Source organism: Astatotilapia calliptera, chromosome 4, assembly GCF_900246225.1.
Source record: "Astatotilapia calliptera chromosome 4, fAstCal1.2, whole genome shotgun sequence".
Taxonomy (NCBI): domain Eukaryota; kingdom Metazoa; phylum Chordata; class Actinopteri; order Cichliformes; family Cichlidae; genus Astatotilapia; species Astatotilapia calliptera.
In genome coordinates this window covers 30105858-30124747 of record NC_039305.1, presented here as the reverse complement: position 1 = coordinate 30124747, position 18890 = coordinate 30105858, and the positions used below count along the sequence as shown (strand labels likewise).

Here is an 18890-nt window from a genome sequence, read left to right as displayed (position 1 = left end):
TTTAACATTTTTTCAGGGTTTATATAGCTCCACACTCTACAGAGTTGAATTAACATTTTCAAAATAGTTAATTATTTAACACTTTGTCAGAGTTCCTTCTTTAACTCTTAAAACCGGGTTAAATTAACACTGAGCAAATTATTATTAACACCATGTCTGAGTTAATTTTTAACTCTTAAAACCGGGTTAAATTAACACTGAGCAAATTATTATTAACACCATGTCTGAGTTAATTTTTAACTCTTAAAACCAGGTTAAATTAACACTGAGCAAATTATTATTAACACCATGTCTGAGTTAATTTTTAACTCACCAAACTGGGTTAATTTAACACTACACAGATTGAAAAATAACACTACTTTAACTCTTTAATATTTTATTAAGGTAGTTTTAATCCCTAAAAGAACTATTTATGTAATAGATTAACATAACTTTTTAACGACAACAAGTACAATCATGAGAATAATTTCAAGAAAACTGTACATTGTCCAAAAACATTTATTATCATGCTTCTTTTTCCCAGAAAGTGAATCAAAACATAATAAATGAAGATATAATGTACAAACTTTCATCTGCAGCACTGTATGAGTTTTGAATATCAAATGGTCTGTGACATTTGAGTTCAGTTATTTTTATGACACACCGTTCTTCAGTTTGTAGTACTTTGAATGCATGGTGATGTTCATCAAAGTTTTCAGTAAAGAGTTTGTGTGTCAACAAAAAAATGTCATTTTCAACCATAAGTGTATCAATTATTTGACAAAAGACTGGCATGTCTTCCTCCATTGTACTGCAAACAACGAGTCCAGCTTTGTACTCTACACCATCAATTTTAACCCAACTTGTTGAGAAAACATCTTTTGATAATAGCATTTCACTATTGACCACACTTTCACCTCTTAAAGAAAATGATTTAATTGGCCCAAACTCCTTCTGTTTAAGAGAAAAGGTTTCCCAGTGATAAGCAATGGCCATCTGATGCCGTTTAGCAAGCGATTTGGTGAGGTTTTTGAAATTTTTGAAATAATCTTTGAACAACTTGTGCTTAGCTTCAAACCTCATACTCCACATATACAGTAAAGGGCCAATTTTTCGAATACAGGATGGGTAATGAATCATAAAATGATGCTTAGGAATCAAGTTTCTGTGTGGATACGTGTGCTTAAATAGTTTGTGGTGGTCAATAATCAAATTCTTCAAATATATAGTCATTCCCAGAGTGAGACAAGGTGAAAAAACAATGTTCATTATTTGAAGTAACAACAATAACAAATTCCAGTGTCTGTTCCCTGCAGGAATAATGTCACCAAACAAAAGTGGGATGTTTTTCACAAGACAGAATGTCTGGATAGAGTTCAAACCAATGCTATTGCCAGCACTGTCCAATATGATTTTAGTGGGCCGGTTTTTTCTTTCTAAAAATCCATAGTCAAAACCATAAATCCTAGAAAGCAAGTTCTGTTCTGATATGAAGTGTTGCGTAAGATACTCAAAAAGCAATTTGACCTCATACTGAGCCACACCTTCAAGAAGGTCATGCATTATATCAAATGAGTAGTTATTGCAAATATGGTAATACTGCAATGAATTGAGTGCAGAATTTCTTTTCAACCCATACAGTGACTTCAATTTAGGATCTTCCCGAAGAGACTGGCAATGTATGTCAAACAAATCTTTCCCACGAAGAATAATTTTAGGATCATCCTCACTGTACACCATTTGACAATCATTCTTCTCAATCAAACAAAGGCGACAGAAATGACGGCTACTGAACGACTCATTAAAACCAAGAATTGAGTGCATCCCTAGGTTATCTCCAGTGATCTGTGATATTGTGCCATATACCTGCTCATCAGAAAATGGAAGACTTAGCCCTTGGCTTTCCAGTTTTTTGACATCATTTATCAGTGGTTCCAGTATAACATCAAAACCATACTTTTGCAGATCTGGTGTGTGGAAAAGTGACACTAAATGAATGTTCATCAAAATGGAATTAAATTTTGGGGGCAAGTTTCTTATAACAAAATAAATACAGCCAATTTTGTGAATTCCGCGTTTAGAGCCAAGAGGATTGGCTGTTTCAAAGTCATCATAGTATAGCTGAATTTGTAATGCATGCCTTTTGGCTGAAAACAAAGGGTGAGTTTTAAAGTAACTTCCATCACAAAAGTCATGATAAGCATCAGGCTCTGAGCTACACTCTCTCTGCAGGAAAACACAAATCTCTGGATTTCTAAACATGAACTTCAAAGACTCCAAAATAGGTACATATATAAAAGTATCCTTCACAGGTACTTGATCATAAGTACCAAACTTCTGATTTCGCCTGATGTCATACCTCACTCCAAGTGTTATTTCTCTAGGTTCTACAACTCCCCATTTTAGATTGAAGTATTTATTTCGTTTCCATTCTGTGTTCAGATTGGTGAAAGGGTTTTCAAAATTTTCAAAACATTCATTTATTAAAGATATGCTGGAGTCCTTTGTGGGTAACGCAGAAAGAATGGCCTGCTTTGCTTCTGAGCGAAGCTCACTTGTTAATTCCTCCAAATCGCCTACAAGTGAGGATACTAAACTGTTAGAAAGGCCACTACCCTGCAGTTTGGCCACAATGGATGCACAGATTTCTTTGGATGAATCCCTTGTAAGTACTGAATCAATGCTCACTGGAACACTGGAAGAACTAGACTCTGGAAGAACACTGGGAGAACTGTGAGGAAGATAAGAGGAATTAAACTGGTCCTCCAAAGCAGGTGAAACTGTGTCATTAGAAAAAGAAGCAATGGCTGAAGTTCGATCATTGTGGTCAACATTGCTGTGAAAACTGAGGTGCTTCCTAAAGCCTGCATAAGTTTGGAACTGAAGCCTGCAGCCTGGCTGCCAACAACATAACTTAAACTTAGGTCCAGGATAATAACCATGTTCACCTCTTAAATGTGAAATCAGCTGCTGACTGCTGAGATAAGCTCTCTTACACAAAAAACATGTCAGCATTTTAATGATTTTTACTTAGGTTGTGAGAAGAATTTCCTGGTTAAGGATTTTGGCTCTCAAGTCACGCACTCTTGGGGACTCCTTCATTTTCCCCATATCAATATTGTATACTGTTGTCTGCAGAAATGTGTAGAAATTCACAAGTGCAGCATCATAAGACACATTGAACACAAAATGAGCTTTAAAAAGCTCATCAAATGCCCCAAGGGAGCGGCTGGCCTGGCAGGGGATGAGACGCTTGTCTATGGCAACATAGAAGCTGTCGACCTTCCTCTTCTGGCGCCCAACAGCCAGGAGGTATGGCTGCTGACTCTGCTGATTCTGGAGATGCTCTTCCAAACTGCAGCAAGACTGGAGTTGAGACAAAGATACTGAGCATTAGACACAGGAGCAAGTCAGAGATAATAGCATCACAGAAATGAGTATGTAAACCTCCTTTGTAAGCTCAACTGTAATTTGTTTCATTCACCTCTTAACCAGTGACATGACAACTTATGACAAAAACTATAAATATTAAATTACCTTATGAAAGACTACAAGTCTCTCAACAGCATCAGAGGCGCTGATTTTTTGATACTTTGGTCCTCCTGGGGGTGGCGGAAGTAGATGTAACAGTAACAACAGGGAGGCCATGTCTTGGTCAAAGGCTGCGGCCAAAGAGTCACAAGAATCAATTGACAGCAAATCTTTCAAATGCAATTTTTAAGGAGAACTAGAAACACTTCCTAAGAAAGTTGAAATGTGCTGTCATAAACATTAAACTAACAGCTAAAGAAAACTGATGAAGCAAAGCTAACAGGTGAATGAATTGGTATTTATTAATAGAATCCTGATGCTATTGAACTTTAACTGCTTATAGCAAATCATATTTAACAAACTCACTTGCTGCCTCATCAAGATCACTTCCTGGTGGACTCTCTGCTGACTGCACCAATTGACGCAACTCTACTGTTGAGGTGAGCTGCTTGGCCTCTTTGATGATTTGATACCTAAAGATTGGATCCCATTTCTGAAGCAGCCTGGTAGATATCTCATCATCAAACAGGAGAGTGAAGTCTTGATTCACCTTTAAGAAAGAAAATCTACTACTGCCACATTCATCTTGAAATTTAAAGTGATATTAAAAATTCCACTGAATATTCTCACCAATCCTCTTGTATCCAAGAATCTTGGGAAGATAGACAGGATATCAAGACTTTTGTCAGGATCACTGATGACCTTCTGACGATGCTGAAAGGTCTCTCTCATCTTCTGGAAAATCAAGGAAGTGTCGGATGTATGTTTCAGCAAAGAGATGGCCTCCTGGCAAGCATCTCCATCAAGCTGCATGTCGACTTTAATGGGCCTTTGGTAATTTGGGCCCCCTGAAGAAAAACACACAAACATAAAAGCATAGGTGCTGATCAGATAGGTAAATGAAAACAAAATAGTATCTAATGTAAATGAGCACATTATCTAGTTTGTGGACACTTAATTTCTTACCTCCTTGAGTAAAGCCAGTGGAGCTACTTGGTGGTGCAGATCCTCTTCTAGTCTTTCTCTGTATCGTTTTCAAACGCCAAGAAATGTATCCAGTGCTGCTTGCAGCATCATAGAAGTGTTCCTAAAATGTAAATACATTCAAAAATAATGTGTTGTCAATCTGAAAATTTTTAGAACTTAAATGTGAACGCACACAAATCCCAATGATGCACAGCATGAAAATTATGTAAACAAAGTGCAATAGTAGTGACTATACATAGCCTTTCTTGGAGTATGGGTCTTTCAGGGATGGGAACAATGTCACTACCCCTAGCGCGTACTGTTCTCTAACAGCTTTGGTGGGGAGGTGCCTGAAAAACGATTTTAAATTAACATGCTTAAGTAATGGCAAAATAGTAACTTGTATTTAAAAAAAAATAAAATGCACAAATAGAACACACATACCCATGGCAATCAATCATGTGAGCCACTATTATATTGACCATTTTTCTTCTGGTAGCATCTGTTAGAGTTTGTGTTGTGTGATATTCCTGGAGAACCTCTTCACCACCTGAATTGGTTCCAAGTACACCTTCAATTAACTTGAGAAAAAAAAAAGATGCAAAAAGTGAGGAATAGCTTTTCTACATATTAAGAATAATGAAGTAGAAAAAATACTATGAGAACTGAGTTTTGTCACAACCTTTTTAGCAGATGCTGCATCAACAGTACCCTCAACTCTTGTTTTCTTCCTGGGACCCTCATCTAGAAGTATAGTTGATGTACTTGCATTTGAGCTGAAGCTTGAGTCAGAACAATCAGATGCAGAAGACAAGGAGTAATCAGAAAATTCTAAAAGGAAAAAACAACATTATTCTGTAAGGTGTAGAAAAACAAATCTGGCTGCAGATTTTTAACTAACAAGGCAACATCACACTGCAGACCTGACTCATTTAAATTAACTGATCTCAATGTTCAAACAGCTGATTGGTCAAATTGTGTGCTCCTGATTATTTGGAACAACCAGCAGCCACACAGCCCTTCCCCATGTCTGGTGTTGAGCTTGCCCCTTTAAATTTCTCACCATCACTTGAGAAAACTGTTAGGACCACAGTGCCTTGGCTGATAAGATCACTGAAAATCACTTCATCAACTTCTGTCCCTGTTGCATCTTTGTACACTACTTTTGCATCAGGTGGCAGGCAAAATCTCTCGATGACTGGAAAAGATAAGATATATCTGAGTGCACCTTTTAAGTAAACTGTTCTTGCCTCACATTCACTAAAGTGATACACCACTGTATGATTCAAGAGACTTGGCGAAACGCCCTACAAAAAATTCTGTCCCCCCAACTAAAATTAGGTAAGATATAAACAAACCTTTTTCATGAAACTGCATAAACTCAAAACGCCCATCAACCTCTTCCAACTTCACATACTTCTGCTGTTGGCAGTATCGAACCTGGACCAGCATTTTACTGGGATAAAATAATAACAAAGATGGCATAGTATTTGACATTTAGAGCAATTCAAGCACAAATGATTAAAACACTGACATATACCGTACATGGTGATTAATACTGACCATGCGTTTGAATTTCACTGCAATAACATTTAATGTTATCAAATAAACCTGTGTCTGTCCATGCAGGAGTCCAATTGATACATAACACAATACAAAATACACGTTAATCTATGGTGTAGTTTACACCAGACACGGAGTGCTACGAAGCGATTGTTTCGGTATCTGGTCTATTTTTTGCGTGGGCCACGCATGTTCCGCAGGAAGTTACACCAAGACACACAAGACAATCCAGGCAATTTTGAAGATAAAAGCTATTCTCCAAAATAAAATACTGCGATTGACAAATGCGATCAGATTTGTGTATGAAAAGAGACAATAGAGATGAAAATGAACACATAGCAAAGGAGGGGACAGCCTAACTGACTATGTTTGGGGCGGGTGTCTCAAAGGGAGAAGAGAGTGAGACAGAGAGAGAGACAGATTAGAGACAAGTCAGCGATGAACGATGTCAAAGTAAAAGCAGGAGTGACTAAAACAAGCTCTCTTCAATTATTTTGGGATGTTATTTACTTATCAATTGTGAAAAAATTACTCTGAATAAACAGAGAAGCAAAAACGCTCATGAACTGGCGTGGAGAAAGACGTGTCTGTGTGAACAGGGGAAAAGCTGAACGTGGCGCGGCGCTTCCACGTGCAGTGTCTACCGTCACTTACGAGTAAAAAGACTGCAACATTAACATTAGCATTGGAGGCTAAATAGAATTTTCGACACATCTCCTCCTCTATTAAAGCTCGTTTTCAGCAACCGAACACCAAGAAACATCAAGAAAACCTCACTGCGCCGATAGAATACTGTGAATTTTATATAAGTTTGAATAACTTACCGTTTGTGTAAAATACTCCAAGCAGCACGGCAGGCATCCACCACGGTGTAACCAGCAGAAGCACATGGAAAATCGGCCCGGCAGAGCAAACTATTACAGTTTTTTACAGTCGCTAACAAGCGCCTACCCATACTTCAGATACCTTTTCTAAACTCTTAACACAGACCCACACCTACAAAACACAATTGGCCAAATGGATAATATCCTTCCCAAAAATACACTTTGTTAAATATATACTAACTCCTCATTTCAAAATTAGAACACATCTTTCTCTGCACACACTAACTGTACAAAAACACTATAAATCTGACTCAAAATAAAATTAGTCTGTCAAAGAATAACACTTGTTTTCACTTCACAAGGTACATGCAGTCAATCAAAGTACACCAGGTTTCAAAATACTGGCTATCATTGACATTACAAAAACTGCATAGACATTTATGTTTCAGTTTCACAGGTATTTGCATGCGAAACATGCAATCCACCATATTGACACCAGAAATGTCTTGGTTGGTAACTGTATGTCCACATGTACAGTAATGTTCACATTCAAAAGCATTCCAGTAAAAAGCAAACAAGTTTTTGTTTCTTTACTGTTCACTACAGGAGGTACAGTAGAAACACGGTATGATAGGACAGAGAAAGTTTTACAGTATTGCTTACAGTGAACAAAATATCCATGAAACACACAAGAGCATTCTGAACAAAAAAACAACAGCAAAAAGCCAAGATAAAAAGGGGGGGGGGGGGAGGGGGGCTAAAAAAAGGCAAAAAATTTGCATCTAATCTCTGCGATCTTCAGGGTTAGGCCACATGTTTTCATCAACATCACATCTGATGTTATCCAAGTCGATGCACCTGGGATAAAACCGCCTGGTATGTCGGATCCACCGACATATCATTGCAGAAGCAGAGGTTTTTATACTGTATCTAAGGTTTGGGATATTGTTTTTGCTATTGTGGGATGTTGTGTGTTAACATTCGTAGATACTACAAAAACAGTTCATGATTTTGCTGGGAGGTATAGCTTGTCTGTTAAGAAAATGTAAGCATTGTGGAAATGTGTTCACTGACTGCATATTGGGTGAACACGACATGAAATGTGTGACTGGTATGGCCACAACAGACCGATGCTGTGCAAATTGTGTTTAGAGTTTTGCAAATGTGACAACTGTTTGGACAAACGCTTGTTAGCGACTGTAAAAAACTGTAATTGATCCACGGGTTTACCTGGGCAGAAGCCCAGGGGCCTACCAAGTTAAATAACTCTCTTCAGAGTTCATTTGCTTGGACTTGAATAACACTGTTTAATAACTCCAACACTGAACACTATTTGAATCAGAATGTGTTAATATGACACTTTGAGAGTGGAAATCAACTCTAACATCTTTAACCCTGAAATTTTAACACTCCAGTTTTTGCTGTGTAGAGCTGCTTCATCCGCACTCTGTGTTTGGACAATGTCCGCGTAATGGTTGTGAGGCTGATTCTATCGATATTGTCAAATATCTCATGGTCCGCCACAATTCTAGTTTGAATTTCACGCAGTTTTATTGCATTATTTGCAGTAACCATTTCTACAATGGCAAGCTCCTGATCATTACTGAGGAGCTTTCCTCTTCCCCCAGAGGGTGGAAGACGTTGCATTCTTTAGAAAGACAAAAAATTCAACATATGCATTACTGTATGACCATATTGACATGTCAAGTGAGAATAGAAACAATCCATGTAAAATGCAATACTTACCTGTTGGTTTGTTGAAAGATGCGTATAATGGAGGCAACCGTTGACCGCCTCAAATTGGGCTGCACTCTTTCACCAGCCTCTCTTAGTGAAAGACCATGGTTGATTACATGGTCAATGATAGTGGCACGAATTTCATCACTGACTACTGTTCTTGCAGCCCTTGGAATGCCACCACCATGCATTCTTACACCTCTACCTTGCCCTCTCCTTGGGCCTGCTCTTCTCCCTGGGCCCCTTGCTCTTACTCTTCCTCGACCAGACAATACAGTGTTTGTCTTTTTTTTGTTTCCAAAAACATCACTCCTCAAGGTCCTGCCTTATAAACCCCACTGACTCTAAGCCAGAATGGAAGAAGCTGTGGTTGGCCCAATTTACCCAACATAAATCAGCTGTGTGTCAATTATTCAATTGTTTGTTTATTATCAGCTGAGATATATTTTTGATATTGATATTGTTTTTGTACTGATATCATTGCAGAAGCAGAGGTTTTTATACTGTATCTACGGTTTGGAATATTGTTTTTGCTATTGTGGGATGCTGTGTGTTAACATTCGTAGATACTACAAAAACAGTCCATAATTTTGTTGGGAGGTATAGCTTGTCTGTTAAGAAAATGTAAGCATTGTGGAAATGTGTTCACTGACTGCATATTGGGTGAACACGACATGAAATGTGTGAATGGTATGGCCACAACAGACTGATGCTGTGCTAATTGTGTTTAGTTTTGCAAATGTGACAACTGTTTGGACAAATGCTTGTTAGCGACTGAAAAAACTGTAGTGCAAAGTGACGGTACTAACCGACTCTCATTTCAAAATGTCCTTATGATGCTTGCTACAGTGTAGCGGCTCAAATTAGGCTGGACCCGTTGGCCAGCTTCCCTCAGGCTCACTCCATGGATGATTACATGGTCCACTATTGTAGCTCTGATGTCATCAGCAATTTTATTTCTTACTCTTCTTACCCTTCCTCTCCCCCCTCCTCGTCCTCCTCTTGCTCCTCCTTGTCCTTGTCGTCCTCTTCATCCTACTTCTTCACCTCCACGTCCTCTTCCTCGGCCTTCTCTACTTCTCACCCTTCTTGCTCCCTCCATTGTACTCCGCACACACAGCTTACCTGTATTATAGTGCTTAGGCTGATTGCAAAGTGAACTAATTATCTAAAAAAGTTTTCACATGTGGCAGTGTGCCAGACAGTTGGCAAAATAGTGTAAATAATGGCCTTAAATGTGTATAGTTTTGCTAGGAGTGCATTGATCATTTGGTATTTGAGTGTAAAGCAGTGAGTTGTGTTTACAGTTCTGCAAAAAGAGTGCTGTGCAGTGGATTGTAGCTACAGGTTTACAACGTGTGTATTACAAAATGGCAAACTGAGTGCAAAGCAGTGTTTGTGCTTTTAGTTTTGCAAACTCAGTGAGTGGTTTTGCTATAAGTATTAATAGTTTTAGAAATTGTGCTATAAGAATCACAGTTAGGGTTTAAGCATTCAGAAAAAACTGTAAATTGGGAGCCAGCCCTCTCCGTCAACTTTCCCTTAGTGGTTTAGTGTAATTTACCACTTGCTCTCCCTTGCGTGTGCAGCAGATGACATTTTTCGCAATTACATTTTTTGTTGTCCGTATTATGTATTGCACATAACTTTTCAGAAATATCTTTTTCTCCTTATGATAACAGAAAGAAAACTGTAAACATCTTCCTATGTACATAATCCATACTTGTAGCAAACTGCAGGATAGCTTTACTACAACAAGGTCCCTGAGCAATAAAGGAGACTAAATGTTAAATGGACTTGTTGTTATATGTCTTTCTACTGTCACGGCACTGGGTTGTGTGGCCCAGTGTTTGAGTTCTAATGCATTTTTTTGTATTCACATGTTGTAGTTTAACGCATCTAGTTGATTTCTAGTTTGCAGTTTAGTCCTTTGTTTCTTAGTCCCTTTTGTCATCTCTCCCTGGTCCATGCGTCTACCTGTCATGTTTCATGTCTGTGTGGCTCTTGTTGTCAAGTTCGTGCCATGTCTATGTCTCTGTGTTTCCTGTTTTATTTTGGAAGAGTGTGGTGTTCTTTGTTCATTGTAGTTAGTGTTACTCTTCCCTGTATTGTCATTATGTTTCATTCTAGTCAGCTGTGTTCTCATGTGTCTCCACTTCCCCTGATCACCTCATGTTTGTGTTTAAGTCCTCAGTCTTCCTTCGCCTGTTCAACTTCCACCACGTTATGCCAGGTTTCAGGACTCTGTGCTGGTCATGTAGAGTAATTAATTATATTTACTAGTTACTTCTTGAAAAAAGTAACTGAGTTACAATGTTCTAAAAGTAATTAATTACTGGAAAAGTAACTATTGCGTTACTTAAAAAAAAAAGTTTAACCCTCTGGGGTCAAGGGTATAATTGGCCATTTTTAACTACTTTTGATTTTCCCTCCACATTTCACCTTTAAAAACTATTTACTTTGCCTTGTTTGGCATCATCCTTTTCAGCACAACCTCACGTGTCTGAATTTACACTTACGTTTTCATTTTGACATACTGTATTAACACAGTTGATCTAAAATCAGACAAAAAACATACAATCAGAGTAGAAAATGTTATATTTTTACTGTAACAACCACAAACATGTTTAATGATCATATTTCATAACTTCCATCCATCCTCATCCGCTTTGTCCGAGGCCGGGTCGCGGGGGCAGCAGCCTAAGCAAAGAGGCCCAGACCTCCCTCTCCCCAGCCACCTCCTCCAGCTTATCCGGGGGAATACCAAGGCGTTCCCAGGCCAGCTGAGAGATATAATCTCTCCAGCGTGTCCTGGGTCTGCCCCGGGGCCTCCTCCCGGTGGGACGTGCCTGGAACACCTCACCCAGGAGGCGCCCAGGAGGCATCCTTGTCAGATGCCCGAACCACCTCAGCTGGCTCCTTTCGATGTGGAGCAGCAGCTGCTCTACTCTGAGCCCCTCCCGGATGGCCGAACTTCTCACCCTATCTCTAAGGGAGAGGCCAGCCACCCTTCGGAGGAAGCTCATTTCTGCCGCTTGTATCCGCGATCTCGTTCTTTCAGTCACTACCCACAGCTCGTGGTCATAGGTGAGGGTAGGGACGTAGACCGACCGGTAAATTGAGAGCTTCGCTTTTACACTCAGCTCCCTCTTCACCACGACGGACCGGTGCAGCGTCCGCATTACTGCAGCTGCAGCCCCAATCCGTCTGTCGATCTCCGGCTCCCTTCTCCTCTCCGGCTCCCTTTCATAACTTTAAATGCAAATATAAATTGTCAATTTTAAAATCCTATGCACAAGTTTTGCAAACAACAAAGTTATTTGCATCCATTTACCTTTTACCTTGATTTCAAACTATTTACAGAACAATCAGCTGTTCTGCATTCAATAAGATGCCACACAAACTATTTGTGCAACTCCAAAAAATCATTTCTGTCCACTATAAAGGAGAACATCACAGCCTGATACCTGCAGGTCTGACAGCAGCAGCTGTATCACTCCTGCAGTCGCCTCATTGTTCTGACACAACACAAAGCTATCCACAACACACTAACTACACAAGACAACACATTAACTACACACTCCAAACACGCTAAACGTCACAAATCTCTCACATCTCAAAACTCGCTCTCTCTCCTTTTCTGCTCTCTCTCTCTCTCTCTCTCTCTCTCTCTCTCTCTCTCTCTCTCTCTCTCTCTCGCCATCACTCCTAAAACGTTGTTTTAGGTGACAAATGTTTTTGTTTTGTTTTTTTGCTCATAAGCAGAGAGGTCTCGCTGCGCTGTCCTTAGACAGTAAACGTGGCGAAACTATTGAGGAAAAAACGCCGCGTATATATTGTTTATCATGACTCTGGTTTTACGTGGCCTATCAACACAGTTTATAAACTGGTATATATCACCTTGTTGCTTTGTCTTTAAGTGGTCATGTGATTGGCTTACCATGACTCCTTTATTCTTCCCCAGTCAAACTCCAGGTGTTGTGCTAGACAGTGATCGTGATCACCGTCCGCGGGAGCGCGCAGCTGCTTAAAGCTGTAGCGTCCAGATTACTCACGTAGTCAGCTACTTCCGTGCAACTGATATAAGCTGCGGTAAGCTGAACACAGCTTCAACCGTCTGTTTGTTGAAAAATAGTAACGGACCGCATTTTCTTGTTAGTAACTGTAACGGCGTTGTAACGATAGGAATAGTAATTAGTTACATTACTCGTTACTGAAAAAAGTAACGCCGTTATGGTTATGGGTTGTGTCCTTCTCCCATATACTTTTCCAGTATTGCTTTGTCTCCAGCTTTGGTGGGGCTGTTCTTATATTGTTGCCTTGCCACTGAAAGTATACCTTAGATCAGGGGTCCCGGACCAGGGGCCACTTGCAGCCCACGTCACCCCTACTTGCAGCCTTTATATTAACATGTAGAAATATAATGCAATTTGGCCCTTAAGGTTACTTTTTTGTTAGGGAGGATTTCTTTGTTGTTGTAGTATAGTGTGATGTTAAAATAGGTTCTTTAAAAAAAAACAAAAAAATATTTAATATGAAGGCAATATGAACAATTTTGCCATTTCTCCGCAACAGTTGCCCATAGTGGACCTCATCACAGCCACAGAATCTGCCATACGGATTAATGAATTAACACAGACAGAAGCAGAGCAAATCAGGATGAGAGTCTCGGCCACCCTCTCCAGTGCCAAAGTCCCTCCGTCTAACCTCACATTACAGAAGGCCGTCGCTTCCCTGAGCAAAGACCACAACATCACTATTTTACCAGCTGATAAGGGAAGGTGCACTGTGGTCCTAAACACAACAGATTACCATACAAAGATCACTACTCTCCTCAGTGACAACAATGCCTACGAAGCCTTAAAGCGAGACCCCACAAGCAGCTACAAAAAGTAAGTTATAGCTTTCCTTCAAGACCTTGAAAGGGACAATATCAGAAAGAAAACGCAGCGTCAAAGGTGTGCGCATTTTTTGACGTCACACTGTGCGCCAGGTTATTGTTTCGGTGAAATGAATTTCTACAATGGCAGACTGACACAAAATACCATTACTGTTAATTTTCACACCGGGACACAGAGGAGGACAAGGTAAGAGAGGCAAGAACAGCCAGAGAGGAGGGCTGAGTCAAGCAGCACAGAGCTGAAAAGCTAAACCACAGAAATTGCCAGTCCCAGCCCCAAGGAAGAAGCTTCATGGCACCTCACCACTGTGGCTAACTGCTGCAATAACCCTTTCTTATCCGCTATCTCCGTCCAAGGTCCTAGTGGCTATAAACGCTGAACCCCGCTAACTGGGAGCAGCAAGAACATTGAGAAAGGAGTGCTGGAGCTGTGGGTAGCTGGGACTTGGCCACTTCCATTTCACCAGAGTGCATGTGCGTTATAATAGTTCTAGTGGATTATTCAACACAATATCAACACAAGTAGTGCAGCACAGGTGCTGTTTCAGGTCATTTCCCGAGTCAGCACCCTGAAAGACATACTGACTGACTCAGGCACATAAACCATGTCTTACACTGAACAGCTGCTCTGCATTTTTCAATTAAATGTTAACCTATTACTGAACTTTATTACCAGTAACTCATTAAAAGAGCTCTATGTGGGCTTTGAGAGCACGACCAGTGAAGCGGAGATTGGATTGTTAAACTGCAGAACATTAAAGCAGAGTTTTTCTGTAAGTCTCGTTCGGCAATTTTATCCAGTAATGGCATGAATAATTAAATGCTCTATATAAAAAAGGGAGATTACTGAATTCCATTAATAGATTACATTTTTACTCGAGTTTTGAACTAATAAAAACTTGAACTAATAAAAAAAATGAGAATTCGTCTTGTGATCTTTTCAGAGCTGTGGGTGCATGATAGCGCCTAACAGCTCCCCATTCCCGGGAATGCAAAATAAAGATCATTTTTTGAGTTAGACCACTTTGAGCCCAGTTTTTCCTCGCGGCCGAAAGAATGCAAAGAACCGAATTCAATAGTATATATTCGTATATATTGTTAGTAAATGTTAGTAAAAGTGTTAAATAAAAGGGCTGAAATGAGGTCATTTGCATTCTTTAAACTAATATTATTGTTTTCCATTGTATCAGCAATAAATCACCACTGTATAACCATCTGCCTAATGTTGTTTAGGTCCCAAAATAGCTTAGTTCTTTTGACACGATAGCTTTTTAGGCATCCTGCGGTGTCTAGTTCTACAGTTGGTTCTGTGGACTGCGGAGTTTGACATTTATAGACTGGCCTTTTTCCAGCGCATTGCACAAATGTTTGATCAGCTCAGGAACAGATTAGGAGTTTGGAGATGTCATCAATGCCTTTGATTTTTTTGTTGCTCATTGTGGTCCTGAGCAGTTTGTCTATAAAAAGTTTATTTGGAGCTTGTGTCAAAGCCAGATCACAAGTTTTCCATGAAAACTGTATTGTAATAGTCGCCCTGACTATTACAATAGTCAGGGACGGACTCAGGAGCAGACTGAGGAATACAGTTCTTTTTTAAACAACACCGGGTGAACTACATACAGGTGGTGGTGGTGGTGTGTGTGTGTGTGTGTGTGGTGGGGGTGGGAATGTGGGGGTGTTAGGGGTCGACAGCTCCTTGCTTGGAATTCCTTCCTTTCACACACACTCCACTTCAAGCTGCCAACACTCACGCTCAGGGGCTTAGCCATCCTAAATCCAAAGTTAACATTAATTCCCGAGTAAGCACCAGGAGAAACACACGTTTGCAGAGCCGGGCGTTCACCAACACGAGTTACTCAATACTCCAGCGACGAGTAGTTCTCCTGCATTATGAATCAGCCAGCAGCGACTACACTGAACAAACATACATTTTTAATCCTCTGCTCTCTGTAGAGAGAAGGTGAGAGACGGCAACATTTATAGATATAGCTGTAATTTCTAAATAGTTAACAAGTAAAGTAACAAATAGTTCCTTTTCTTAAACCCTTTGAATTAAAGCTGAAAGTCCACACATCAATCATATCTCTATCTTAACCTGACTAACACAGATTAATGACTAGAATATGTGTCCTAAAGTATAGACAGTGGATGCTAAAACATATTTAATATCAATATGATTATTGATTGGGTTGCTTAGTTGCACTTCAGCATGTGACAGTAATTAAATTATTACACTTTAGCTGTGGCTCATTGTCAAAGTAGCCGTTCATCTTACCTGAATCTTTAAATCTCTCCCCTCCTAATTATGCCCCTCCATCTATTTTCTTACCACATTAATTTCATCTACTTCATCTTCCTCACTTCTCCACAGCTGGTGCTAGTGGCAGCAGCCTCATGTGACTGCGAGGCCTAGTTACAAGCTGTTATTAGTTGTTGCTGGTACTACTGGTGCCACTAATAGCTGATGTTGTCACAGCTACGAAGCGTGTGTGTTTAAGGAAAGGACCCAATACGCACAAATGGTTGAAAAACAAATTAAGGCTAACAAAAGGCGAGCCATTATTACGGCTGGTAAGAAGAATACAAAAACAAAGCAAACAGGGGCGAAAACTAAAACTAGAACCTAAACTGGGGAAACGAAACTGTGATAACCATGACAACAGACATGGACATGATTCTGAACAGGAACGTGTGACAAACTATGATGAGGAAGAAACATAAACGTAAATCACGAAATACATGGAACATGACGTGGCGTGGTGGGAGGAAACACAGACGGCCAGACAAAGACTGAAAGAACACACAGATTAAATACACACAGGAGAAGAGGAAACACATGGGGAAACAGCTTAGTGAGGAACATAATGATGCCACAGGAGAAAAGTGAGACTAAACACAATCAACATAGAACACGTGACAATATGGAACACACAGACAAGAAATGCATGACAACTAACACAGAGGACGTGGGTCAAACATAACCTAGACTACAACTTGAGGCAATCTAACAATAATCAAAGAACTTAACATTATCTCAAAATATAACACAAGAAATCAAAAACGTAAACTGAAAACGCTGCACCTGTTGTTTCAATTCATTTAAGTTTAATTCGGTCTTAGAATTAGAATATAATTATTCTATTCTCCATAGGGCACTATGGGCACTACACTATAAAATGAGTATAGAAACAGAGATACTGATAGATAAATATTAAGATAAATAGATAACAGATATAAATACAAATATCAATATAAATATACAAGTAGCTGTGAAAATATATGTCGTGGAGTACGAAAGTGACAGGGTGCATTGAGATGTGATTAGTTCTGTTCCGCATGTGTGGATCTGACCCAAGTGGATGAATTAAAGAGTCTGATAGCAGCAGAAGGAACAACTTCCTCTAACATTTTCTCAGACAGCGACAGTGAAGGAACCTGTTGCCAAAACTGCTCTTCAGATTGTCCAGTGTGCTATGGAGCGGGTGGCAATCATTGTCAATGATTGCCAGAAGTCTTGCCAGCATTCTGTCCCTGATCACCTCCTCCAGGGTGGCAATGAGTGTGTTCAGTCTGTTTGCTTCCTTGCCTGCCATGCCTGCACCTCAGCATGACACAGCAAAGAAGGTGGTGCTTGCAACAACACACTGATAAAATGTTGTAAATTCTGACCGTTAGTTCTTGCCATAGATCAGCGGTCCCCAACCCCCGGGCCTCGGACCGGTACCGGGCCGCGACAGTAGAGGCTCAGGTGTGAAATGTATAGTTTTCAGGGTTTTTACCGGTTTTCAGCGTTATTTTGTTATCGTTTTTATCGTTAACTCGGTTTTCCTGGGACTTTTCACGTGTGTTATGAATAAATCTTCTTTTTTTTCGGTACCGGTACTAGTTTTATTTTGTTGTATTTATCTGCGACACCTTAAAGGCCGGTCCGTGAAAATATTGTCGGGCATAAACCGGTCCGTGGCGCAAAAAAGGTTGAGACCGCTGCCATAGATCATCAGCTGGATTCAGGTCAGGTGTTTGGCTGAGCCATTCTAACAGCTTTATTTTCTTTCTTTGAAACCACCTGAGAGTTTCCTCAGCTGTGTGTTTGAAATCACTGTCTTGCTAAAACATCTACCCTTGTTGTATCTTTATCAACCTGGTAGAGGACGGCGAATTTCTATCAGAATGTCTTGGTATCTTTTTCCATTCATGTTTCCTTCAGTTATATAACGCATGTCAGTGCCCTGTGCTGAAAAACAGCCCCACATCATGATGTTCTCTAAACTTCACTGTTGGCATGGTGAGGTAATATGCAGTGCCCTTTGACCACCAAATATCATGTTTATGGCATCCAAAAACAGACTATACTCTCCCAGTATTTCACAGGCTGGTCTAAATGTTGCTCAACATTCTTCTTTCATGGAGTCTCGCTGGTGGTGAGAGTGCATGCAGTCCATTGTGGTTGAATGCATGACTCATTGCTTACTTTGACACAATTGTACCTGCTGATTTCAGGTCTCTCTGGCTCTCCACAATTAGCCAGTCTGTATCAAGCATGTACATGTCTCTATCAGTCTGATTTCGTACTACATTTAACCAGCTGTTTTGCCAACGCTTCACCTTCATTTTCCATTCATATTTCAAACCCCCTGTAGGTTATTATCCATGTCACATACAGCTCAATGCTTTTAATTCAGCTGTTTTTTTTAATTAATGTGTTTTAATATATTTATGATAGTTCTGCTTCTCAGCTTGTGAACAATTGTCTTTTTGGTTTGTTTGTTTTATCATAGCTACGTGGTCCTCACAGGACAGCCACCGCAAACATATGCTTGGATGCTGGACATTAAACAGAATATAAGTATTTAAAATGAGCTCAAGCAGTATTAATTCATTTTTATTTTTGGTATTTTAAGCAGAATTTTCATTAATACAGTTTCATGTGTTAACTTTTGTGTGTACTGTTGTACTGTACTAAAGGAATGCTTTGAAAAAGTCTTTCACCACTTGTCATTGTCAGCTAATCTTTGGTAATCCAGTAGATATTTATTTAACAAATGAAGTAATAATAGGTTACAGTTCTTCAGTCAGGAAGAAACGCAGGAAGGTAAATTTACCATGTAGAGTGCAGATGGGCAGTATAAATAGTATGTTTTAATCTGGTCCTATTTATTTTGAACTGATAAATCATGGAGGAAGCTGTTTTGTTGACGCTGTGTGTGTATGAGTTTATGGGGTGATGGCATCTCTGCTTGTCTTTCTGTAAAAGTCATTTGGACCTGTATTATTTTGGATTTTACAGTCTACTGGTGCTTTTTGATAGTCTCTTTTTAGAACTCTTTTTACAGTGCAACAAGGGGAAGTCTGTGGTGCAGGTAGGCTGTACATTGCACCTTAGCACCGAG

At 39.8% G+C, this 18890-nt stretch overlaps 1 protein-coding gene across 1 annotated transcript; it reads right to left on the bottom strand.

The window, feature by feature from the left end:
* Nucleotides 1-482: 482 nt before the first annotated feature.
* Nucleotides 483-6948, bottom strand: LOC113019945 (uncharacterized). The gene is made up of 11 exons (XM_026163612.1): nt 6864-6948; nt 5835-5932; nt 5540-5674; nt 5159-5307; nt 4921-5057; nt 4733-4826; nt 4477-4597; nt 4141-4358; nt 3877-4060; nt 3517-3641; nt 483-3345 (listed from the first exon to the last, which is right to left on the bottom strand). Exons 2-11 carry the CDS (start codon nt 5926-5928, stop codon nt 3010-3012), a joined length of 1593 nt encoding a protein of 530 aa, XP_026019397.1. The 5' UTR covers nt 5929-5932; nt 6864-6948; the 3' UTR covers nt 483-3009.
* Nucleotides 6949-18890: the final 11942 nt, after the last annotated feature.